Source organism: Eimeria acervulina, genomic scaffold (genome assembly GCF_000499425.1).
Source record: "Eimeria acervulina Houghton genomic scaffold, Eah_scaff91, whole genome shotgun sequence".
NCBI classification, from domain to species: domain Eukaryota; phylum Apicomplexa; class Conoidasida; order Eucoccidiorida; family Eimeriidae; genus Eimeria; species Eimeria acervulina.
Genome location: NW_013547083.1, coordinates 1 through 23,769, shown reverse-complemented (window position 1 = coordinate 23,769; position 23,769 = coordinate 1). Strand labels below are relative to the sequence as shown.

At 44.4% G+C, this 23,769-nt stretch overlaps 3 protein-coding genes across 3 annotated transcripts; 2 read left to right on the top strand and 1 right to left on the bottom strand.

Annotated features, from left to right (window-relative positions):
* Nucleotides 1-874: 874 nt before the first annotated feature.
* Nucleotides 875-7,994, top strand: EAH_00015190 (nucleoredoxin, putative; the record flags this gene model as incomplete). Its single annotated transcript, XM_013391198.1, has 11 exons — nucleotides 875-880; nucleotides 1,550-1,767; nucleotides 2,051-2,217; nucleotides 2,455-2,774; nucleotides 3,580-3,722; nucleotides 4,537-4,774; nucleotides 4,982-5,218; nucleotides 6,061-6,294; nucleotides 6,826-7,068; nucleotides 7,726-7,809; nucleotides 7,926-7,994. 11 exons carry the CDS (start codon nucleotides 875-877, stop codon nucleotides 7,992-7,994), a joined length of 1,959 nt encoding a protein of 652 aa, XP_013246652.1.
* A 1,056-nt stretch (nucleotides 7,995-9,050) lies between these two features.
* On the bottom strand, nucleotides 9,051-19,238 carry EAH_00015180 (CAM kinase, SNF1 family, putative; the record flags this gene model as incomplete). Its single annotated transcript, XM_013391197.1, has 8 exons — nucleotides 9,051-12,143; nucleotides 12,520-13,312; nucleotides 14,158-14,296; nucleotides 14,722-14,845; nucleotides 15,279-15,445; nucleotides 16,469-16,645; nucleotides 18,172-18,274; nucleotides 18,885-19,238. The coding sequence occupies 8 exons, from the start codon at nucleotides 19,236-19,238 to the stop codon at nucleotides 9,051-9,053; spliced, it is 4,950 nt and encodes a 1,649-aa protein (XP_013246651.1).
* Nucleotides 19,239-22,359: 3,121 nt separating this feature from the next.
* On the top strand, nucleotides 22,360-23,769 carry EAH_00015170 (hypothetical protein, conserved; the record flags this gene model as incomplete). Its single annotated transcript, XM_013391196.1, has 2 exons — nucleotides 22,360-22,370; nucleotides 22,884-23,769. Coding segments are annotated over 2 exons (897 nt in total), but the record flags the coding sequence as incomplete, so codon positions are not given.

Genomic DNA, 23,769 nt, shown 5'->3' with positions numbered 1-23,769 from the left:
GCCCCCTTCTTAGGGGGGAGCTCGTGGGCTGTTGAAATGAGGGTGTTGCGTAGCGAGTCGTTGCCTGCGTGAGGTGTACAGACACCTGGGGCTCCACATACAGACATACGGCGCCTACACCAAATACATGCATGCACATCAGGCTGCTGCTGCTGCTGCTGTTGTTGTGGTAGTGGTGGTGATGGGGAAGGCCCCCAACGCTGCAGCAGCAGGGGAGTTCTGCTGCTGCATGCAGCGACTTTCGCATGCAGACAAATTGTAAACGGGCATACGTCTATATGAGCTTCTAGAGCACCAGTGGCTAGCTAGCTAGCTACCTAGCTAACTGAAAGAGGATGTTATGCAATATATAATATTAGTATAGTATAATATATTGTAATGTAATATAATATAAATATATTAGATATGTAATACAAAACAACATAATGTAATGTAATATCCTCGTACTGAAAGGCAACAGCTAAAGGTGGGAGCATCATAAGTGGGCCCAACTCCCACATTACTATTATTATATTATTACAGTTATCATACGATAATATTACTAAGTTATTTTTATTATTATTCTGTCATCTCGATGTAGTAACAATAATTTCAATAATAAAAATGCATTATTTTAAATATTATCATATACTGTAGAAGAAGATGCATCTCATAGATATAGATATATATACCTTAGTCGTACATAGCGGCGAAACAAAAACAAAAATGTGAGCCACACACACCAGGACATCGAGGGGGAGGGGAGATAAAATAAAGTAGGAGAAAGAAAACTTTAAACCCGGTGTTTATTTGTATAAATAAAGGTTAATTATTTTAAAAAGAAAAAGAAAAAACAATTTTTTCACTGACTCCCTCAGGTGTATAGGCAGCTCCGATGACGGTCGGCGGCGGCAGTCGTCGATTACAGCATGCAGCCCCAATCACATATTTCTGTTTGTTTTCTTCTTGAGTTTTATGTGAAATAGTATTTAATTTGAAGCATTAATTTGCTTGGCATCATTTATTTACTTCTTTTTTCAGTTTTTTTCTTTTTTTCGCTGTCTTTCCCTCCGCTTTCCACCGTATTGCGCCGCCGACTGCCTACTCCCCACTTGAGGCCGTTGGTTGACTCATCGACATTATACTTTTTCTTTCTTCTCTTGTCGTCTACTTTCTCTTTTATTTTCTCTTTAACTAACTTTAAATACAGCTACAGAGGACAACAAGCTGTCTTTCCGATTTAATTGCGTGTTTCTTGTTTTTCTTTCCTGCTCTTTCACCCGTTGAGGGGATGGGGCTCTCTAAGAAGAGGCCCCTTAGGGGGGTTTTGCCTTTGTTTTCGTTTTTATGTTTGTTTTGTTTGTGCTCTCCTCTCTCCTTCATCTCAGCGGTGCGTACAATACACCCCAACTCCCCTCTTCTGTTGTTGCTCGCGCTGCCTCTCGCTTGTTAATGTCTTCTTGTCTGTCTCTTCTTTGCAGACAGCAGTAAACCAAACAACACCCTTAGGAATAAATCGAAAACCTTTTATATTCTTGTTTTTTCTCCTTTTCACTGTCTTCTGTCTCAGCTAAACTTCGGCGGCCGCAGCGGCGAGGCCGATGACTCCCTCTCTCCTGAGGGGCCCCCCTCAGGTGTCGGGGGGCCCCTTGGGGGCCTCCTTGAAGGACCTCTCGCGACCATCATCCCGCCCACAGCAGCAGCAGCAGTTTCTGCTGCTGCTACGGAGGCACCTGCTGCTGCTGCTGCCCCTCCGCAGCAGTCGCTCAAGGCCCGCAAGAGGACCCGGTCTGTCTTTTTCTTGGTGAAGAAATTTGTTTAGCTGCATGTACACCCCATTCCCTGACGCAATCGCGACGTTATTCAACTTTATGCATGTGTTATTGTATGCGTGCGCATGCAATAACACAAAGCATATATATATATATATATATATGTATAACATATATATATATGGATAGATACATGGATGTATACATAAAACTACATATATATAATATAATAAGATATATATACATTATATAATATATATATATATACAGTATAGTATTTCTTTGTGTTGATAATACAGGGTAGGAAGTATGACGGGCCGAGCGGCGTTTGCTTCTCGCGGTGTGAAGGACGAATGGAGAGACGAAGAAGATCTGCAAGTGATAGCTCCTCCTCAGCCTCGTTTCCCTCTGGTCTCTTGTTCTGCTGCTAAGGCTCTTGTCTGCATTGGAGGCATTGCAGCTGTCGGTGAGGCAACTTATAGATCTAAAGTCTAGGGTTTAGGGTTTAGGGTTTAGGGTTTAGGGTTTAGGTGGTTTTTGTTTGGTATGCCGCATGCACCGTATTTGGGGCTTGCCCCTGTTTTGTCTCTTGTTTGTTGCTTAGTATGTATTGATGTATTTGTTTGTTGCTGTATTTGTTTATATATATTGATTTATATATTTAAATATTTGTTTATTTTCATATTTGTTTGCTCTCTCTTAGGGGCAGTGTTGTCTCAACTAGGTGGCAGGTACTTGAAGCGAAGAAGACGAAGAAAGATGGGTTTAGAGGGGCCCCCATCTCCTTTCTCTCGGCTTTTAGGCCCCGTGTTGCTGCAGAATGCTGACGGCAAAGCAGCAGCAGGAGCAGCAGCAGCAGCAGGAGCAGGAGCAGCAGCAGCAGCAGAAAAAAGCTCTCTTATACCTGATTTCCTTAAGTTTAAACAAACTTTCAACGAAGCACCAACAAACAAAACACTCGGAGAGAAAGACAGCATCACAGCCCTCTACTTCACGGGCAAAGGCGTAGAACAAATCCTTCAAGTCAGAAACCCTAATCAATAAACCCTAATCAATAAACCCTAATAAATAAACCCTAATAAATAAATAAACCCTAATCAATAAACCCTAATAAATAAACAAACCCTCATGAATAAACCCTAATAAATAAACCCTAATAAATAAACCCTAATGCTTACGAAGTAAAACACCCAAAGATTCTCAAACGGCTTCAAGCACTTCGGGCTCTGTTTTTATTTTATCATTTTCTCTCCCTTTAGCAATTGCTTAGGGTTTAGGAGGGTGTATGAGGGTTTGTGAGGGTTTATGAGGGTTTATTAGGGTTTATGAGGGTTTATTAGGGTTTACGAGGGTTTATTAGGGTTTACGAAGGTTTATTAAGGCTTTTGAGGGTGTATTATGTTTATGAGGGTTTACGCGGATGTATGAGGATGGCTTGGGGTGTATAATTGTTTATTATATTATAAGCAATTATAATAGATTTATAATTGCTTACTAGATGTATTATTCCTTATTAGGTGTACATTTGTTTATTAAGGTGTATAGTTGTTTGTTAAGGCGTATTATTATTGTTTATTAGGGTGTATTGGGTTTATGCATATACATATACATATACATATATTATATATATATATATATATATATATATATATATTTGTTTTAGTAGCATCTAGAGTTGTTTGTTAGGGTTTATAATTGTTGATGAGGGCAAATGCTTGTATAGAAATCTGTACAAGTTATATGTATAAATGTTTAATTATTATGTCTTATTGTTATTAGGGTTTATAATAGAGGTTTAGTTTTATAGATTTTTAGGGTTTGTTTGCAGGCTAGGGGTTTTATGCCTTTTACTCCTCGCCTTAGGAGTATAGTAGAAGCAGCAAAAGAACAAGGAAAGAAATTAAATATTGTTTTTGTCTCTGCTGATAATAAACCTGAAGATGCAGCAGAACTCTTCAAAACCATGCCTTGGTATATACACTCCAAAACCCTAATATAAACCCTAATCAATATAAACCCTAATCAGTATAAACCCTATTTAATATAAACCCTACTCAATATAAACCCTACTCAATATAAACCCTAATCAATATAAACCCTACTCAATATAAACCCTAATCAATATAAACCCTACTCAATATAAACCCTACTCAATATAAACCCTAATCAATATAAACCCTAATCAATATAAACCCTAATCAGTATAAACCCTAATCAGTATAAACCCTAATCAATATAAACCCTATTGAATGAAAACCCTAATCAATGAAGACCCTAATTAGTATAAACCCTAATTAATATAAACCCTAATCAATATAAACCCTAATCAATAAACCCTAATCACTGTGAACCCTAATCAATGAAAACCATAATGAATGAAAACCCTAATTAATAAACCCTAATTAATAAACCCTAATTAATAAACCCTAATTCGTAAACCCTGCTTCGTAACCCTAATAAACCGTATCAAACCGTAATCTATAAACCCTAATAATCCCTATAAAGCCCTAATTAGTAGGCCCTAATGCGCCTTTGCTAATAACCCTTAATAAACCCTAATTCATAAACCCTAATTCAAAAACCCTAATTCAAAAACCCTAGTAAATCCTAGTAAACCCTTCGTCATGATTGCTATTCATCAGGCAGCGCCTCCCCCTATATCTTTCTTCTTTTGAATAGTTGTCTCTAATTCTCCAATATAAATCTAGAATTTAGGGGTTTGGGTTTAGGGTTTAGGGTTTAGGGTTTAGGGTTTAGGGTTTAGGGTTTGGGTTATTATGTGCAGGTACGCGGTACCGTTTGATGACGAGGAGGGCCGCGGTGTGGCTCGTTCTTTATATAGACGTTTTCGTGTTTCGTCTTTACCTCAATTGATATTATTAAATGATGAAGGGGTTGTTTATAATACTCAAGGATATTCTTCTCTTTTAACAGAGCCTTTAGGGTTTCCCTGGAAGAAGAAAAACATATTACAACTTATTGGGGATAAGCTCATTAATAATAAAGGCCAAGCTGTCAATCCTGTAAACCCTCAAACACTATTCAAATAAATAATAAATAAATTAAATAAATAAATTAAATAAATAAATAAATAAGCATTAAACCCTAAGTTATGTGCGCATTGTCTTTGTTTGTTTGTTTCTTTGTTTGTTTTTTTTTGTATGTTTCTGTCTTTTTGCCTCTGTTGATTTGTTTGTTTTAATTCTTTTTTCTTTTGTTTTGCTATTCAGGGTGTATTGACAGGAAAGACATTAGGTTTATACTTCAGCGCTTCTTGGTGTCCCCCTTGTGCTTCTTTTACGCCTAAGTTAAAAGAGATAGTGCAGAAATTAAGAGAACAGGATAAAAACTTTGAAATTATTTTTATTTCAAGTGATAAAGACGAAGACTCGTTTAAAAAATACTCTCAAGATATGGATTGGCTTTCGGTTCCTTTCAAAGAGGCAGCGACGCGCGCTGTGCTGCAGGTATTAACTTTTTTAAACCCTAAACCCTAAACCCTTCTTTAAACCCTAAACCCTAAACCCTTTTTTAAACCCTAAACCCTAAACCCTCTTGATACCCTAAACCCTAAACCCTCTTTACACCCTAAACCCTAAACCCTTTCTATACCCTGAACCCTAAACCCTTCTTTTAAACACTTTTTATACCCTACGCCCTGAACCCTCTCTATACCCTAAACCCTAAACCCTAAACCCTTTCTATACCCTAAACCCTTTCTCAACCCTAACCCCCTTTTTTAAACCCTTTTAAAGCTCTTTTAAGCCCTTCGTAGACCCTAAACCCCGAACCATTCTTTTGAAGTCTTCGTATAAACCCTCATAAACCCTTATAAACCCTCATAAACCCTTATAACCCCTCATAAGCCCTAATAAACCCTCATAAACCCTAATAAATCCTCATAAACCCTCAATAGCCCTCATAAACCGTGATAGTGTGTACATTGTGAAGCCTCTGCTTCTGCTGCGAAAGTCGCTGTTGTTTGCTGCTAACGAAGTAAAATGCATAAAAATAATATTTGAGGGTGCATCCGTACCTTGTCATTCGTTTATTTATTTATGTTTATTTATTTGTTTGTCGATATTTATTTATTTATTTATTTATTTATATATTTATTTATTTGTTTTACTTCGTTATTTATTTATGTATATATTTATTTATTTGCTTCTTTATTCATTTATTTATTTATTTGTTTGTTTATTTATTTGTTTGTTTGTTTACTTCCTTATTTATTTATTTACTTCTTTATTTATTTATTTATTCATCTACCTATTTATTTATTTATTTATTTATTTATTTATTTGTTTAGGACACCCTTGGGGTTCGCTCACTGCCGACTTTGATATGGGTGTCTCCTGAGGGTGAAATATTAACAAAACGAGGTGTATATGCAGCTTTAGAAGACAAAGAGGGTTTAGGGTTCCCCTGGAAAGAAGAGACAGTAAGAGATGCAGATAAAGCTCTTGAAGTACTTGCAGAGGAGCCTGTTTTGCTTGCTTTTATTGATAAGACAGACAAAGATACACAACAACAAATACTTCAGGTATGCATTATCAAGCCCTTAACTTATTACCCTTTTAACTCTCTCTTCTCTCTCTCTCTCTCTCTCTCTCTCTCTCTCTCTTTAAATATATATATATATATATATATATGCTTATGCATTTATCTATTTTTATAGGTGTATTATATAGGTAGATTATGTCGTGTCCGTACGTATCTATATATACATATATATATATATATATATATTTATATGTATCATTTATGTATATATTCTTATATGCGGATTAAAGTACTTGTGAACACACAAATAATGCAGCCCTTAGTCTCTTCAATATATATATATATATATTTATTTATTTATTTTCATATTAGTAGACGTATATATAGAAGTATATATAAGTATATGCATTATATGCATTTTAATGCATACGCTGAGGGTTTGTTGTTTTGTGAAGGAATATTTGTATGGATGTAAAATATATTTTTTATTTATCTCAAGTCCCTAGTGTTAAGGGTTTCGTGCTTGTCTAGGGTTTAGGGTTTAGGGTTTAGGGTTTAGGTGTGTGCACAGGTGCTCGAGGAGGCTGCTGATGAACTTAAATCTAAACAAAAAGGAGACAGCGCGGGGCCCCTCCCCCAGTTTTTGTTTGTTAAGGGACCATCGCCTCGCTCTGCAGCTCTTCGTTTAATTTGCAGAGAAGGAATAAGCGCAGCAGCAGCAGCTGCTGCTACTGCTGCTGCTGATCCTGCTGCTGCTGCTGATCCTGCTGCTGCTGCTGATCCTGCTGCTGCTGCTTCGAACAATGTCGCACTCGTGGGTTTACAATCACTGCACTCACCAACTTCTTCTAGGGTTTAGGGTTTAGGGTTTTCCGTAGGTTCTAGTGCTTGATGTTTATTGTATAGGGCTTAGTGTTGTGTGTTAGGGTTTAGTACTCAGGTTCTAGTGTTTAGGGTTTAGGGTTTAATGCTTGGGGTTTCGTGCTTGTTTACGGTATAGGGTTTAGTGCTCAGGGTTAAGGTTTAGGGTTTAGGGTTTAGCGCTCAGGGTTTAGGCTCTAGGATTTAGGGTTTTACTCTCACGGTTTAGGGTTTAGGGTTTCGGGTTGATAGCTTAGCTTTTAGGTTTTAGGGTTCAGAGTTTAGTACTCACGGTTTATGGTTTATAGTATTAGGGTTTAGGGTTTAGGGTTTAGGGTTTAGGGTTTAGGGTTTAGGGTTTAGGGTTTAGGGTTCTTTAGGGTTATTAGGGTTTAGGGTTTAGGGTTTAGGGTTTAGGGTTTAGGGTTTAGGGTTTAGGGTTTAGGGTTTGAGTAGGGTTTAGGGTTATTAGGGTTTAGGGTTTAGGGTTTAGGGTTTAGGGTTTAGGGTTTAGGGTTTAGGGTTTAGGGTTCTTTTTAGGGTTTTAGGGTTTAGGGTTTAGGGTTTAGGGTTTAGGGTTTAGGGTTTAGGGTTTAGGGTGTTTGTGCAGGTGATTTTGGATGTTTTTACTCAAAAGGTCTACGCCTTCCCGTATCCCTCCAAACAAATCACAAAAAATAATATTTTAGAGTTTGTAAATAAATTCCGAAATGAAGAACTCCAGGGAAAACCCCTCGCCCTGCCAGAGTAGGGTTTAGGGTTTAGGGTTTAGGGTTTAGGGTTTAGGGTTTGGGGGCCCCTGCATTGCAGGGTTTGGGGCCCCTTTCTGCTTTGGAAGAGGCGGGGGGGGGCCCTGGGGAGTCCCCAGGGGCCCCCTAGGGAGAACAGCTCTCTCTTTGGGGTGTATGCACAGATATAGCTTTATTGCTTTTCTTTCTTTATCTGCTAGCTAAACAAAAACAATAAAAGAAGCTGCGTCTTGTAAAGCCCTAACGCTGCATGCAGCGCCATTCGCAAGCATTAGCAGCAGTAGCAGCAGCAAAAGGAACAGCAGCAACAGCAGCAGCAGGAACAGCTGCTGCACTAGCAGCAGAAGGAGCAGCAACAGCAGCAGCAAAAACAGTTGCTCTATCAGCACAAACAGTACCAGCAGCAACAGAAACAGTAGCAGCAACAACAGAAACAGCAGCAGCAGCAGCAGCACAGCAGCAGCAGGAACGGAGACAGTAGCTGCAACAACAGTAGTAGTAGCAGGAGCAGCAGAAACAGTACAGCAGCAGCAGGAACAGCAGCAGCAGCAGCAGCAGAAACAGTTGCAGCAGCAGCAGGAACAGCAGCAGCAGCAGCAGCAGTTCTCCTTAAAGCGGAGCATGAATAGGGCACAATACTGGCTTATGCGAGAAGGGTTTAGGGTTTAGGGTTTAGAGTTTATAGATTAAGTTTGTTATTCAGCAGGTAAGAAAAGAAGCAACATGGGGCCCCAGCGCATTGGCAGGGGCCCCTCTATCTGCAGCTTCTCTGAAGGGGGCCCCCCTTGAGGTTTCGCTGGCTCTGTCTTTGGAGTGCACTCTCCTACAGGGGCCCCCACTGCTCCTCAGGGGCCCCCAGAGGCCTTCAGCACTCCCCAACGGGCCTTCAAGGGCCCTCAAGTGCCTCAGGGGCCCCCAGGGGCCCCCAGGGGCCCTCAAGTGCCTCAGGGGCCCCCAGGGGCCCTCAAGTGCCCCAGGGGCCCCCAGGGGCCCCCATAGGCCCTCCACGACGGGGGCCCCCCGGGGGCCCTCGAGGGAGGGCCCCGAGGGGACCTTGGGGAGGGGCCCACAGGGACGGTCCCACAGAGAGGGGCCCCAAGGGTATCCCAGGGAGGGGCCCCCAGAGGCCCCCAGGGAGGGCCCCCAGAGGCCCCCAGGTAGGGGCCCCAAGGGGGGCCCCCCGTCGTTAAAGCCCTTGTGGTGGGGGGGGCCCCTGGGGGCCCCTGGAGTTACTGTTGGATTTTGGCTTAACCCAATCTCGGGCCCCCAAAGCAGCAGCAATTTTACTGAGGACGGGGAGGCCCATGAGGCCCCCCAGGCGAAGCTGCAAGGAGTGAGACTGCTGCAGCCCCCCACCCTTGCTGCTGCTGCTGCTGCTGCTGCTGTTGTTGCTGTTGTTGCTGCTGTTGCTGCGTTTCTGAGGCGAGTGCTGTTCTCTGTGTGCTTCACATTGCTGCTGCAACAAATCTTCTGGAGGGCCCCCTGCTCTAGCTGCTGCTAAAGGAGGGAGGCCCCCCCCACAGGGGGGGCCCCCCACGGTGCCTCTCCGTCTTTCGCTTTGATATCTGGGGGCCCCCGCAGGCCCCATTGAATCTCTAAGGGATCGTAGGGGGCCCCTCAGGTCTCTGGGGGGCCCCCCTCCAGTGCTCCTCCGCTGCTGCACTTTGCTTATCAGTATCCCTTTGGGGGCCCCTGCGCTGCTGCAACGACCTCCAACAGCGGGCACCCCAACGGAATCCAAAGGAGGGGGCCCCCGAAGGGGGCCCCCACCAAAGGGGGCCCCCCCAAGTGGGGGCCCCCCCCTTTCGTGCGTGGTGCTGCGGCACCGCTGAGGCGGCCCCTGTTCTGCTGCTCTGTTGTTCTGCTGGGAAGCTGCAGCAACAGCACCAATAGCAGCAGCAGCAGGAACTGCAGGCGCAGCAGCAGCAGAACCCAGGGGGCCCCCTGGGGCCCCTGGGGCCTCAGGGGCCCCCCGGGGTCCCTGAGGAGGCTGGGTAGCGAGGCGCCTCCTTCCTTGAACCCCAGCAACGAAGTAGCGGTGGAGATGGGGGGCCCTTTGGAGCTGCATGCGGTTAGGGCGGGGGCCCTCACTAGAAGAAGGAGAAGTAGGAGAAGACGAAGAAGAAGAAGGGGGCCCCCGTGGGGGGCCCCCCCATGAGCCCTCTTGGGGCCCCCCTTCTTGAAATTTAGGCTGAGCCCCACCACCTGCAACGCTCCCGTTTTCTTTGGGGGGCTCCCACCCTTGACCTTGGCTTCGCCCCCGCACAGGGGCCCCTTGGGGGGCCCCCACAGGGGCCCCTACAGGGGCCCTCGGGGCCCCTAGGGGGGCCCCTACAGGGGTGTTGTGCTGCTGTACTGGGGCCTCGCTGCTGACTGCATAGCGCTGCAGGGCTACGGGGCCCTCAGCAATTAAAGGCCCCTGTCTGTTGTCTCCCCTTTGAGGGTTTAAGGGGTAAGAAGGGGCCCCAGCGCTGCTGACTGGACGGGGGCCCCCTGGGTACTGCCTTGGGGGCCCCCTGCTGCTGCTGTTGCTGCTGCTACTGCTGCTGCTGCTGCTGCACGAAAAGCCTTCTTCGGCCTTCCAACTCTCCACATCACGTCTCTCCATTGCCACCAGCAACTCCTGCTGCTGCTGCTGCTGCTGCTGCTGCTGCTGCTGCTTATGGCTGCTCAGTTCAGCAGCAGCTGATGCGCAGCTGTCTCCCTTCTGAGGTTTGCCTGCGCACCAAACGGCAGTCCCCCCAGAACCCTCAATGTCCTCTACAGTGGGGCCCCCAGGGGCCCCAAGGGCTCCAAGGGCTCCAAGGGCCCCAGGGCCCCCAAGGCCCCCAGGGGCCCCAGGCACCCTTTGGGGGCCCGCAGGGCTCCCAAGGCCCCCAGGGGCCCCAGGGGCCCCACGGCCCCTAGAGACCCCAAGGGCCTCAGGGGCTCCAGGCACCCTATGGGGGCCCCCACGGGGGCCCCCAGGGTCCCCATGGGGGGCCCCAGGGGCCCTAGGCACTTCGTGGGGGCTCCCAGGGTCCCCAAGGCTCCAAGGGGCCCCAGTGCCCCCGTGGGGGCCCCGAGGGCCTTCATCGACCTGATTTGTTTGTGCATTTGTTTGGATATTAAGGTTTTGTGTATGGGGTGTATAGGCAGGTTGTTGTAGTGGTTTGCTGTGAATGATGCTGTTGATGTCTTGCGTTTCTTGTTTTTTGTTTTGCTGCTGCACTTCTTTTGTAAAGCTACAGAAATCCATATTCAGGTGCTCTGGTGTATAAGGAGGGGCCCCCAGAAGGATATGCTGGGGGCCCCCAAGGGGCCCTTCTCCCGTACCCTTGTGCTGCTGCAGCGCTTCCACTGAAGGCTGAGCTGCGCGCTGCTGCCAGGGGCCCTGGGAACTGTGTGGCCCCTGCTGCTGCTGCTGCTGCTGTTGCTGCTGCTGCTGCTGTTGCTGCTGCTGCTGCTGCTGTTGCTGCTGCTGCTGCTGTGGGGAGAGAGAAGGGCTAGCAAAATGGCGTTGGTTATCCACAGAAAGAGGAGAGACAAACAAAGAAGGGCTGCATGCAGAACTCAGGGGGCCCCCCCCGGACACAGTCGCGGGAGGGTGGTCTTGGGGCTCGCTCCCAACTGCTGCTGCTGCTGCTGCTGTTGCTGATGCTGCTGTTGCTGCTGCTGGAGTTGTTGGTGGTGCTGCTGCTGCTGCTTCTGCTGCTGCTGCTGGTGGTGGGACATCAGCATCAGCACCAGTCGCTGCAGCAGTAGCAGCAGCAGCAGCAGCAGCAGCAGCAGGGCTGCTGCTGCTGCTGCTGCTGCTGCTATGGCTTCCACTCCCCGCCTGGTTCATTTGGGGGCCCCCCCAATCTGAGGGGCCCTCTGATGATACTGGGCAGCAAACAAGTGCAGCAAGGGGGCCCCTGGAGGCTCTTGCAGACTCTGCTACAGCGACTGTAAAAGAAGAGACAGGAGACACCACTGAACTGCAGCGGGAAGCTCCAACCCTCTGCTGCTGCTGCTGCTGCTGCTGTTGCTGCTGCTGCATGCGAGAGACCGCAGCAGCGGCTGCGGCGAGGACGCCAGCTGTTGCAGCTGCTGCTGTTGCTGCTGTTGCTACTGCTGCTGCTGCTGCTACTGCCTCAAGGGAAGCAGCAGCACCTCCACCAGCCGCTCGCGAGGAGACAGCGCAATTCAGCCCCTCTTCGCACCTCTCACCACTGGGCCCTGCTGCTGCTGCTGCTGCTGCTACTGCTGCTGCTGCTGCTGCTGCTGCCTCTCCCGGAGGAGCCGACGCGTTGGAAGTCTGAAAGACAAACAACCAAATTACGGGCTTGGGTCTACAGTGAACCGTTTAGGGTTTAGGGTTTAGGGTTTAGGGTTTAGGGTTTATGTTGTTATGCACAAGTTCTCCTCTCCCTCTTGACGCTCTCCTCTCTGCTAAAACTTTAACTTCATTACTACAGGCATGGCTAGCTGTTTGTATAGCTAGCCAGCTGTTTGGCTAGCTAGCTAGCTGTTCTTCTAGCTTGCTGTTTGTCTATCTAGCTAGCTGTTTATCTAGCTAGCTGTTTATCTAGCTAGCTGTTGGCTATCTGACTTGCACTTGTATGGCGGCTGCATCGCCCTCAACCCAGCTACCTAGCTAGCTAGGTAGCTAGCTATCTAGGTAGGGTGCTTACAGTTGTGGTGTAGTCAAGGAGACATTTGCCTGAGAGGCTGCTGCTGCTTTCTGTTGTCTCCTCAGGTCGACAAGATGCTGCTGGAGGGGCGCTGTTGAAGAAAGGAATACCTTCATCTTGCTGCTGCTGCTGCTGCAGCTGCTGCTGCAGCTGCTGCTGCTGCAGCAGCTGCGGAGACTCAGGGCACAGCCTGCCTGAGATGCACTCCTGCTGCGTCTCCCCAGCCCTAATGGAGAGGAGCTCCCTTTGCTGCTGTTGCTGCTGCTGCTGCTGTTGCTGCTGCTGCTGAAAGGTTTGCGCTGGTAATCTCTTCTGGAAAGTGTTTTCAAGGGTTTGCGCGGGTTGTGCTGCTGCTGCTGCTGTTGTTGCTGCTGCTGCTGCAGTCCTCGCTGTTGGTTCAGGTGCAGCTGTTTGCTGCATCGGAGCAGCAGCTGCTACTGCAAATTTCTCAGCTTGATGTGCTGCTGCTGCTGCTGCTGCTGCTGCTGCTGGGTGTGGGGTTACGATTTGTGTATCTGCTGCAACAGCTGCCGCACAAATGTCTGCAGCAGCAGCATGAGGACCCTCAGCAGCATCATCCGCAGCATTAGGATTAGCAGCATCACTAGCAGCAGCAGCAGCAGCAGGAGCAGGAGCAGCAAGAGGGCGTTTAATCTTATAGAACCAAGGGTGTGTAAGAGCTTGAACAGCAGCACAACGTCTTGATTGCTGCTTAGAGCACATCCATCCTATTAAATCTTTTGCTGAGTGGCTCACACCCCTCCAAACATTGTGCGAAAAATTCAACTGACACCTGAAATTCAACACATATACAAACCTTTTCCATATATGCATGCATGCATGCATGCATGCATGCATCAATGCATGCATATTGCATGCAATATGCATGCATGCGTGCATATTGCATGCATGCATGCAGATATTATCCATGCACGCATGCATGCATGCAGCAATATGCATGCACGCAAACAATATCCATGCATGCATGCATGCATGCAACAATCTGCTGGCATACAAACACTATCTATGCATGCATGCATGCAAACACTCACGACAAGATACAACAATTAGTATTTTTATTTTTATTAGATACGAAATAAAATATATATTATATGTTACATTATACGCTATGTAGGTATAATAGGGTATATTAGACATTATATATATATTTTATATATTATATATACATGTATATATCTACTATATAATAGGGCATAAGATAATATATATAACAGGGCATAACAGGGCTTAATATATATATATATACATATATATATGTATATACATTTATATATATATATACATATATATATATATATTATCAAATAGGGTATAATATGGTATAGAATATTATATATATAATAAATACTATATACTAGGGAGCAATATATTATAACAAATAAATAAATATGTATATATATATATATATTTATTTATTTATTCTAAACCAGGTTTTCCTAGTGTATAACACCCATACATATATATATATATATACATATATATATATATATATATATATATATATATATATATACATATATATATATGTATATATATATAATTGTACTAACAATACAAAACATAAACTACGAGCACAAAAGAATACGAAATAATATAAAAAAGAGTTAAATATACTACCTGAGGTTTTTCTTTAATATTTCTTTGACATTTTGGCCTCTAAACGGTGGAAAGCCGCCTAAAAGTGTAAACAAAATTACACCCGAACTGAACACGTCTACCTTAGGCCCGTACGGTAAATCCTGAAGAATTTCAGGCGCTGCAAATGCAAAACACACAATCGTCTACGGTCTAGGGTTTAGGGTTTAGGGTTTAGGGGATGGGGTTTAGGGTTTAGAGGATGGGGTTTAGGGTTTAGGGTTTAGGGTTTAGGGTTTAGAAAACATAACAAATTCAAAAATATCGACTAAACAAACAAACAGTGGTGGAGATGTTGCAGCAGCAGCAACAACAGCAACAGCAGCAGCAGCAACACCAGTATAGAAGCAGCAGCAGCAGCAACATCGTCATCATCCGGAGCAGCAGCAACAGCACTACCACCACCAGCAGCCGTAACATCAGCAGCAGCACCAACAGCACCACCAACAGCAGCGCCAGCAGCAGCGCCAGCAGCAGCAGCAGCGCCAGCAGCAGCAGCAGCAGCAACAGCAGCAGCAGCAACAGCAGCAGCAGCAGCAGACTAACCAACATATCCGGGGGATCCGCACCGCATTTTCATCGCCGGTGAGCCGACGGTGGCAGCCAAACCAAAGTCAATGATTTTGATAGAAGCAGGGTTTGAAGGGTTTTCTATAATGAGGTTTTCAGTCTGCATGCATTAATAATAATAATAAATAGTAATAATAATAATAAATAAATATGTAAATTCTAATAAATATGTAAACAGCTAGACAAAAGTATATATATAAGTAAAGAAATATAAATATATATATATATATGCATATATATATATATACTTGTATATATATACTTATATATATATATATTTTAGATACGTAATTATATTACTTTGAGGTCTCTATGAACAATCCCCTTAGCATGTATAATAACACAAAAAATATGTATAAAAATTACATATCTAAATAAATAAATAAATAAATAAATCTAAACAAGCAAATAGATAAATAAGTAAACAAACAAACAAATAAATATAAATAAAAACAAACAACTAAACAAACACTTAAACAACTAAACAAACAAATAAATAAGTAAAATAAATATAATATATATAATTATATTACTTTGAGGTCTCTATGAACAATGCCCTTAGCATGTATTTCTTGAAGTGCAAGTAGAACGCGACGAATCGCAAATTTTGCCTGACTTTCTGTCAGGGGTCCGTTTACAGATAAATACTCAAATAACTCTCCTCCTCTTAAATGTTCTAATACCAGACAAACAAAGTCTTCTGCATCATAAAACAACAAACATATCTATATATATATATATATATCTATATTTATTTATTTGTTTGTTTGTTTTTTTAGGTTTAGTTGTATGTTGATGTGCGATTTTTATATTTTCTTTTAAGAAAAGTAATATTTGTCTGCTGATGTTTTCTTTAATAGTCTTTTATATAACATATTATATATATCATATAATATATATATATAATATATATATGCAGGTACATGGATGCATATATATTTCTGTCTCCTTTTAACTGTCTCTGTCTGTTGTTATCTGTTTCTTCGTCTCTTCTTTTATCTGTCTTTTATCTGTCTCTCTTTGTTTTTGTTTTTTATGTCTTTGTTCTTCTCTACCGTTTTTATGTTGTTTGCTTGCTGCTGTCTGTCTCTCGTTTTTTATTTGACTCTGTCTCCTTTGTCTCTCTCTCTCTTTTGCTCCTGCAGCCTCTAACCCTAAACCCTAAACCCTAAACCCTAAACCCTAAGCACCTGTATCTCCCTTTTTACTATTACTTTATTCAGGACCCTAAACCCTAAACCCTAAACCCTAAACCCTAAGCTTGTTTGAAGTAGGTGTATATGTGTGGGGTGTATGCTTGTCTCGTTTTTGTGGCTGTCTTCTGTCTCTGTCTGTCTGTCTCCTTGTCTCTCTTTTATTTGTTTTACTTTCGTTTTTTATTTATTTTTATGTTTGTTCTCCCTCTGTTGTGTGCTAAGCTCAAGATAGAGACAGAGACAGACAAATATTGTTTAAACAGACAAACAACAGCAGCAGAGACAGACACACGGTATACAGAAGAAACAAAAACAGCAGCATCAGCAGCAACATCAGCAGCAGCAGCATCAGAAGCTGCAGCAGGTGCAGCAGCAGCAGCACCAACCCCAGCCAACCCCGCCAGCAGCAGCATCAGCAGCGTCAGCAGCATCAGCAGCATCAGCAGGAAGCAAAGAAGAAGAGGAAGAAGAGTAGAATAAGAAGAGCATTGCATGCATGATAATTTAAGCTGTATATACAGCCTAACCTTGTTCATAAGCTGCATATAGACGCATAACATAAGGATGCGATATTCTTCTCAGTACTTCTATCTCCGTGTAAATGTTTGACTCCACAACCTTCTTCTTATCTACAGCCTTCACAACAACCTGTTCTCCAGTAAACAAGTGCTCGCCTACATATACCTTGGCAAAACTACCTTCTCCTGCAGCAGCAGCAGCAGCAGCAGCAGCAGCAGCAGCAGCAGCAGTAGCAGCAGCAGCAGCAGCAGCGGCAGAAAAAATTATAAAATTTTCAATGCAAATAATTATATACATATAGATAAATAATGCAAATGCATGCACATATATTTATATGGTTGCTGAACATGTTGCTGTTGCTGCTGCTGCTGCTGCTGCTGCTGCTGCTCATGCTGCTCATACTGCTGCTCTTGCCCGTGTTGTTGCTGCTGCTGCTGCTGTTGCTGAGGCCGCAGGTGTTGCTGCTGATGCAGCACCACAAGCAGAAACAGCAGCGGAAACAACAGCAGCAGAAGCAGCAACAGCAGCAGAAAGGAAGCAGAAGCACAAGCAGCACAAGCATCAGCAGCATCAGCAGCAGATGCAGCAAAACAAACAGCAGCAGCAGCAGCAAAAACAACAGCAGCAGAAACAGCTTTCCTCATGTCCTGTCTATGCAGCCGCCTCTGGTGAGCATAATAACACAAAACAAACAAAACAAAAAAAACAAAAGAAAAAGAAAACAGCCGAAGAAAAAATAAAATATTTTTAACTGTGGATATTAAAATGCAGCAGCGAGACGCAGATGTAGATGTCGACATAAATATATAAATATATAAATATATATATATATATATATTTATATTTATATATATATATATATATATCTGTTTCTTTGTATATTTTATTGTTGCATTATTATAATATAGATAAATACACGCAGAAGAATAATAAAAAGGACGATTAAAAAGTATTTCTTTCGTATCAAGTAAATCCACAAGACGGCGTAATATATATATATATATATATTTATATGTTTATTTATTTATTTATTTTATTATGTATATGCATATATACATGTATATGTCTATATGTACATATATATATATATATAGATATAGATATTACACCGTCTTGTCGACATAGGTATACATACATATATATATGCATATATATTTATATGCATATATATATATATATATGTATATATATACGTGCATATATATTTATATATATATGCATATATATTTTATACTAGTGTTCATATATATATATATATATATATAAATATTGCTTCTTTCTCTTTTTATACTATTAGTACAATAACAATAAAACAAAGCATCGGACTGTGAACAAAAACAATAACTAAAAGAATTATATCATACCCATGCAATCCACAAGACATACATATATATCTATATATAAATCTTTATAATTTTTTTTTTATCGTTGTATTACTGCAATAACAATAAAAGCAAAGTATAAGACGAGGAGTAAAAATAACAAAGAGAAGAAAAATATCTTATCAAAGAAATCTACAAAATGATAGAGATATATATATATATATATATACATATATACATGCATATATGCATATATACGTATATACATATATATATAATATCTATATATATACATATCTGTTTTCTATGCTTCTATTACTATAAATCAACAAAGTTAACAATAATAAAGAATAAGAGTATAAATAATAAACAAAAGAAAAATATCTTACCGATGAAGTCGACAAGGCGATAGAGATCAGTAAACCTCAACAGAGAGACTCCTAACTCTTGTAGCGCTGCTACCCACTCTTCGCAAACTTCTCGAGATAAACACTGAAATTCAAATTCTCCAGCACAAGATATTATATATAAACAGGGCCTGCATGCATGCACATATATGTATATATATATATATATATATACATATATATATATATATATATATATGCATATGTAGATATAGATATAGATATAGTTATAGATATATAGATATAAATAGATATATATAGGTATATAGGTATATAGGTATATATACGAAATTCAGATATTCCCCAGCACAAGATATTATATATAAACAGGGCTTGCATGCATGCATATAGACACCCAACATATCTGTATAAAGATATTATTATGCATGCATATATATATATATATATATATATATATATATATAAGCATACTATATATAAAACAAGGCCTGCATACACCCCACACCTACATACAGAAAGAGACAAAGACAAAGAGACAGACAGACAAAGACAGACAAACATAGAGGGGGACAGAGAAGGATGACGGAGGCATCATAAGATTGTTATTTCTGCTGTCTCCTTTATTTATGCTGTCTCTTTTACTTGTCCCCTCACCCCAACTCAGTGATATTATTGACGACTCTCGCGCCCTTCAGTGGGATTGAAAAAAGAGGAAAAAGAGAATCCTCCCGCACCCAACAGCAAAGAAAGGGGGGCCCCACGGGGGGCCCCTGTGGGGTGTGGGGTGCGACGATCCCACGACTGGGATCGACGATCCCACGACTGGGATCCACGACCCCACACTGGGAGTCAAGGCCTGGGGGCGTATCGAACTCGATCGACACCCAACGAGTTGCACCTGTAACAAGAGGCAGCTCTGTCTTCACTTGAACATGGTGCTGCTGCCGATGCTGCTGCTGCTGAACCTGATGCTGCTGAACCTGCTGCTGCTGCTGAATCTGCTGCTGCTGTACCTGCTGCTGAACCTGCTGCTGCTGCTGCTGTTGCTGCTGCTGAACTTGTTGCTGAACTTGCTGCTGCCACGCCATCGTCTTATCCCCTATTAGGGGTGTCTTTATATTTAATTGTCTTTCGATGAAGGCCTTTGATGCAAAATAAAAATTTTATAAATAATAATACCCTCTACACCCCGCCACATCACAGGCTCCAGCTGTACGTACACCCTACACCCCACATAGAACAAACTGCAACGAGTAATGAATCGACGTGGCTGTCAAACCCTTCAACTTCTGCTTCTGCTGCTGCTGCTGCTACTCCACACTTCGCTAGTGCTGCTCCCGTCGCTGTTGCTGCCGCTGCTGCTGCAGCGGGGATCGCAGCGACACTTGTTGCTGCTGCAGCAACTGATGCTGCTGAACCTGCTGCTGGTGCTGCAAGCGCTGCTGCTGTTGGTTGGAGTCGAGTAACGTCTCTATGGGTTCTTTCTGCTGTCGCCGTTGCTGCTGCTGTAGCTGCTGCTGCTGCTGCGGCTGCTGCTGCTGCACGAGCCAACCATTGATGGTCCCTCTGCCCTTCTTGGTGATGCCCTGCTTTTGCGATTGCAGCAGTAGGTGTTAGTGTTGCTGTTGCTGCTGCTGTGCTTGCTGCTGCTGCTGCGTTTGCTGCTGCTTCTGCTGCTGCTGCCGCTGCTGCTGCTGCTAGGCAGAGAATGTGTGCCTCCTCGGCCTAAAGAGAGAGTCTATGGAGTGCTGGAGCCCCTCAGCACCCTCAACATGGCTCACATCAAGAGGGTTTAATCTCCAGCATTGAAATGGAGGGTTTAGGGTTTAGGGTTTAGGGTTTAGGGTTTAGGGTTTAGGCGAGGCATGAGGAGGAGGGGTCTGCGTGTTGCAGCGAAGAAGTTAGTCGCCAGTGCAACTGGTGGAGCTTCTTCTGCTTCTGCTGTTGTTACTGCATCAGCAGCTGCTGCTGTTGCTGCTGCTGTTGCTGCTGCTGCAGTCGGCTGCGGTTGCCGCTGCTGCTGCAGCAAGCAGCCGGCCAGCGTTGCGGCAGCAGCAGATGAGGGTGTTGTGGAATTCTCTTTGTTGCTGCTGCTGCAAGGAGAGCGTTTGTGTGGAGAAGAATGTGCTGGCGACGTGCGCAGCAGCACAAGCAGCAGCAGCAGCAGCAGCAGCAGCAGCAGCAGACGAAGGCTGCGCAGCAGCTACACTGCAGTGCAGCTGCTCGAAGCAAGAGAAGAAAAAAGAGTTATATTCATAAGAGAGGCGAACTACAAACATATACAACTTTGCCTTCTTTTATCATAACACAGCCATGCAGCAGCAGCAGCAGCAACATGAACCAGCTGCTGCTGCTGCTGCTGCTGCTGCTGCTGTTCCGCAGACCAGCAACAGCAGCTGCAGCAACATCAACAGCAGCAGCAGCAGCAGCATTGTGTTAATGCCTTTAAATTAAAATGTTTCTGCTTTATATATATAGTTTGTGTTTTAATTACCTTTTCTTTTTTTCCTGCTGCAGCAGCATCTTCATATCTGCAGCACCTCCCTCACAAAGGGCTTCGATATCGATATAGCCAATGGCCCACGGGGTGTATAGGCACCTCTTAGAGTTCCTTCACCTTCTTTTTATTCTCTTTTGTCTTTATATACAAATATATCAACCATTCGATCTCTCCTGCACCCTGGGATCGCCTCCATCCACACACACAGAGTTGCAGTGACACCCCAGGAGGTGCAGTGACACCTGGGGAGCTGCAGTGACACCCCAAGAGCTGCATTGACACCCCAAGAGGTGCAGTGACACCTGGGGAGCTGCAGTGACACCTGGGGAGCTGCAGTGACACCCGCGGAGCTGCAGTGACACCCGGGGAGCTGCAGTGACACCCGGGGAGTTGCATTCGTTTGGTGGGACGCGAGGCAAAGGGCTGCTGTAGGGGCCCTGTCTGTTGCTGTTGCGCGTTGCTGTTGCTTGCTGCTACTTCGTGCTGCTGCTGCTGCTGCTGCTTCGTGTTGCTGGTGTTGCTGCTGCTATAGCGGAAGCTCAGCAGCATCAGACGGTGAGGTATGTGCATTAATAATGTATCTTGGTCTGAATAGAAGTGTGTGAACACGAGGTGTACAGACAGCTGGAGGTTCGTTAGCTGGGTTTGGAAGGCAGGGCAGTGAGGGAGGCGTCTTACGGTGTACAGACACCTGAGGGGGACTTCAGGTGTCTGTACACCTCATGTGCAGAAGGAAGAGCGGGGGCCCTTCGCTTTGTCGGAGTTGGATGTCTGCTGCAGTGTATATACACCTGAAGCTGCTGCACGTGCTAGAGTGTATGTATGCCTGCTACTCACTCTGCCCTATGCACTGTGGCGAGGTTTGCATTTCAGGGTTTAGGGTTTAGGGTTTAGGGTTTAGCGAAACCCGCTAGGGGATGCTGTCTACTAAGGTTTATAATCTACAGCTTTTAGGGTTTAGGGTTTAGGGTTAAGGGTTAGTGTTGTTATTGCAGTGTCTGTTGGGTCTTAGGGTCTGCACTGCTGCTGCCCATAATAGCTTGATACGAGACGGAGGCAATTTCAGCAAATCTGAAAGCATTCACGTTACTGTTGCCCTTTATCTGCTGCTGCTGTTGCTGCTGCTGCTGCTATTGCTGCTGTTGCTGCTGTTGCTGCTGCTGCTCCAGCATGCTGAGGCAGCCAGAAGGTCGCACACCTCATGGCACTCAAAGGGGTGTCTCTCTGGGAGCGGCCTCCCCTCTTCTGTAGCTGACTAGGGGGTTGAAGCCCCTCTTGGCTACCTATGTAGCTAGCTAGCTAGCTAGCTAGCTAGCTATCCAGGTAGCTACGTAGCTAGCCAGTTAGGTAGCTATCTAGTGAGCCTTTCCATACGGAAGACACATGGGAGAGACAGAAAAAGGAGGGAGGCTGAGGGGGCCCCCACAGGAAGAACAGAGACAAGAAGGGCGATTGAGGTGTATATACAGCTGAAGAGTTTGCGTTTTGTCTCGCCTATAGAAGACAAAGCTTCCCTGGGGTGTATGGGTAGGTTTTTTTTGCTTTGTTTAGTTAGGTTGTTCAGTGGAACTTAATATAATAAATATAATCAATAACAGACAAAGAAAAGCAGAGAAATACAGAAATAAACAACTAAAATGCTCTTTAAATAATCAAAGAAACGAAATGTAGACAGCTCCCGTGGCTCAGTTGGTTAGAGCGTTGGTCTTATGAACCGAAGGTCAGGGGTTCGAGCCCCCTCGGGAGCACTTTAAGAAGTCGATTAATTAAGGTTAAAAGTGTTTTATTTTCATTTATTACTTATTATTTAATGTTATTTCTTATTTAATTTATTTTCCTCAAACAAATTCAAACAAATTTCTGCAAGCGAAGCACCAACCACTAAGTAGTGTATGCCTAGAGGCTTCGCTTCTTTACAGGGGCTTCTCTCTCTCTTAAACTTTACATTATATTACATTGTTATTATTATTACTATTATTATTATAATTATATTATATTTTATTTTAGTATATTATTGAATTTTAATTTCGTTTCATTCATAGACAACATATCCTATGGGGGGCCTCCCCTCTTGATTTTTTTTCTTGTTCTCTCTTGGCTCTCTGTCTATGTTTAAATCTGTTCAAAGCCTTTGCTGCATTTCTTTATTTATTTTTCTTTCTCTTACTCTGTCTCCCTAGAGGAGAGGGGCCCTCCTCTCATCTCTTTACGCCCGCGTCTGTGTCCTTATTAGGGGCCCCGGCAGCAGCAGCAGCAGCAGCAACAGTAGCAACAGCAGCAGCAGCAACAACAACAACAACAACAGCAACAGCAACAGCAACACCAGCAGCAACAGCAACAGCAGCAACAGCAGCAACAGCAGCAGCAGCAGCAGACAACGCAAGGAAGGGGCCCCTGGGGGCCCCCAAGCTGTGCCCTGCATGGCTGTTCAGGCGTTCATTTTGCTGCTGCTCGCCATTGTGCGGGAGGCGGCTTTGGCTGGGGGCCCCTATAGAATAGAGGGGGGGGGCCCCCAGGTAGCAGCAGCTCTTCTTAGAACCCCGCAGCTAAATCTACTGCGAGGGATAAGCACCAGGTACTGCAGCAGCAGATACGCATTAACCCGTGAGGCTGCAGCAGCAGAAACAGCAGCAGCACCACCAATAGCAGCAGCAAAGACAACAGCAGCAGCAACAACAACAAATTCAACTGCTGGGAAACCTGTATGGGCCCCTGCTTATCTAGGGCCCCTGCAGCTCCCGTCGAGCAGCAGAGCAAAGCTTCATAGCAGCAGCAGCAGCAACAGCAGCAGCAGCAGCAGCAGCAGCAGCCTTTTTGCTGCTAGGAGGACCGGTGTTGCTGTGCCTGAAGACATTCGCGACTTTGGCCGTGTGACAATATACCACTGGCTCAAACCCACCCTCACGCAGCAGCAGCTGCAGCAGCTGCAGCAGCAGCACGAGCAGCAGCAGCAGCAACGGCAGCAGCAACAGCAGCAGCAGCATGCGGAACAGCAACCAGGGGGCCTCTTGGGGCCCCTCAGTTACTTTTATGATTTCGACTTACATCTGCAGCGCGTAGGCGCTGCTGCATACTATGAGGGAGCAGCAGCAGCAGCAGCAGAGGCAGAAGCAGCAGCA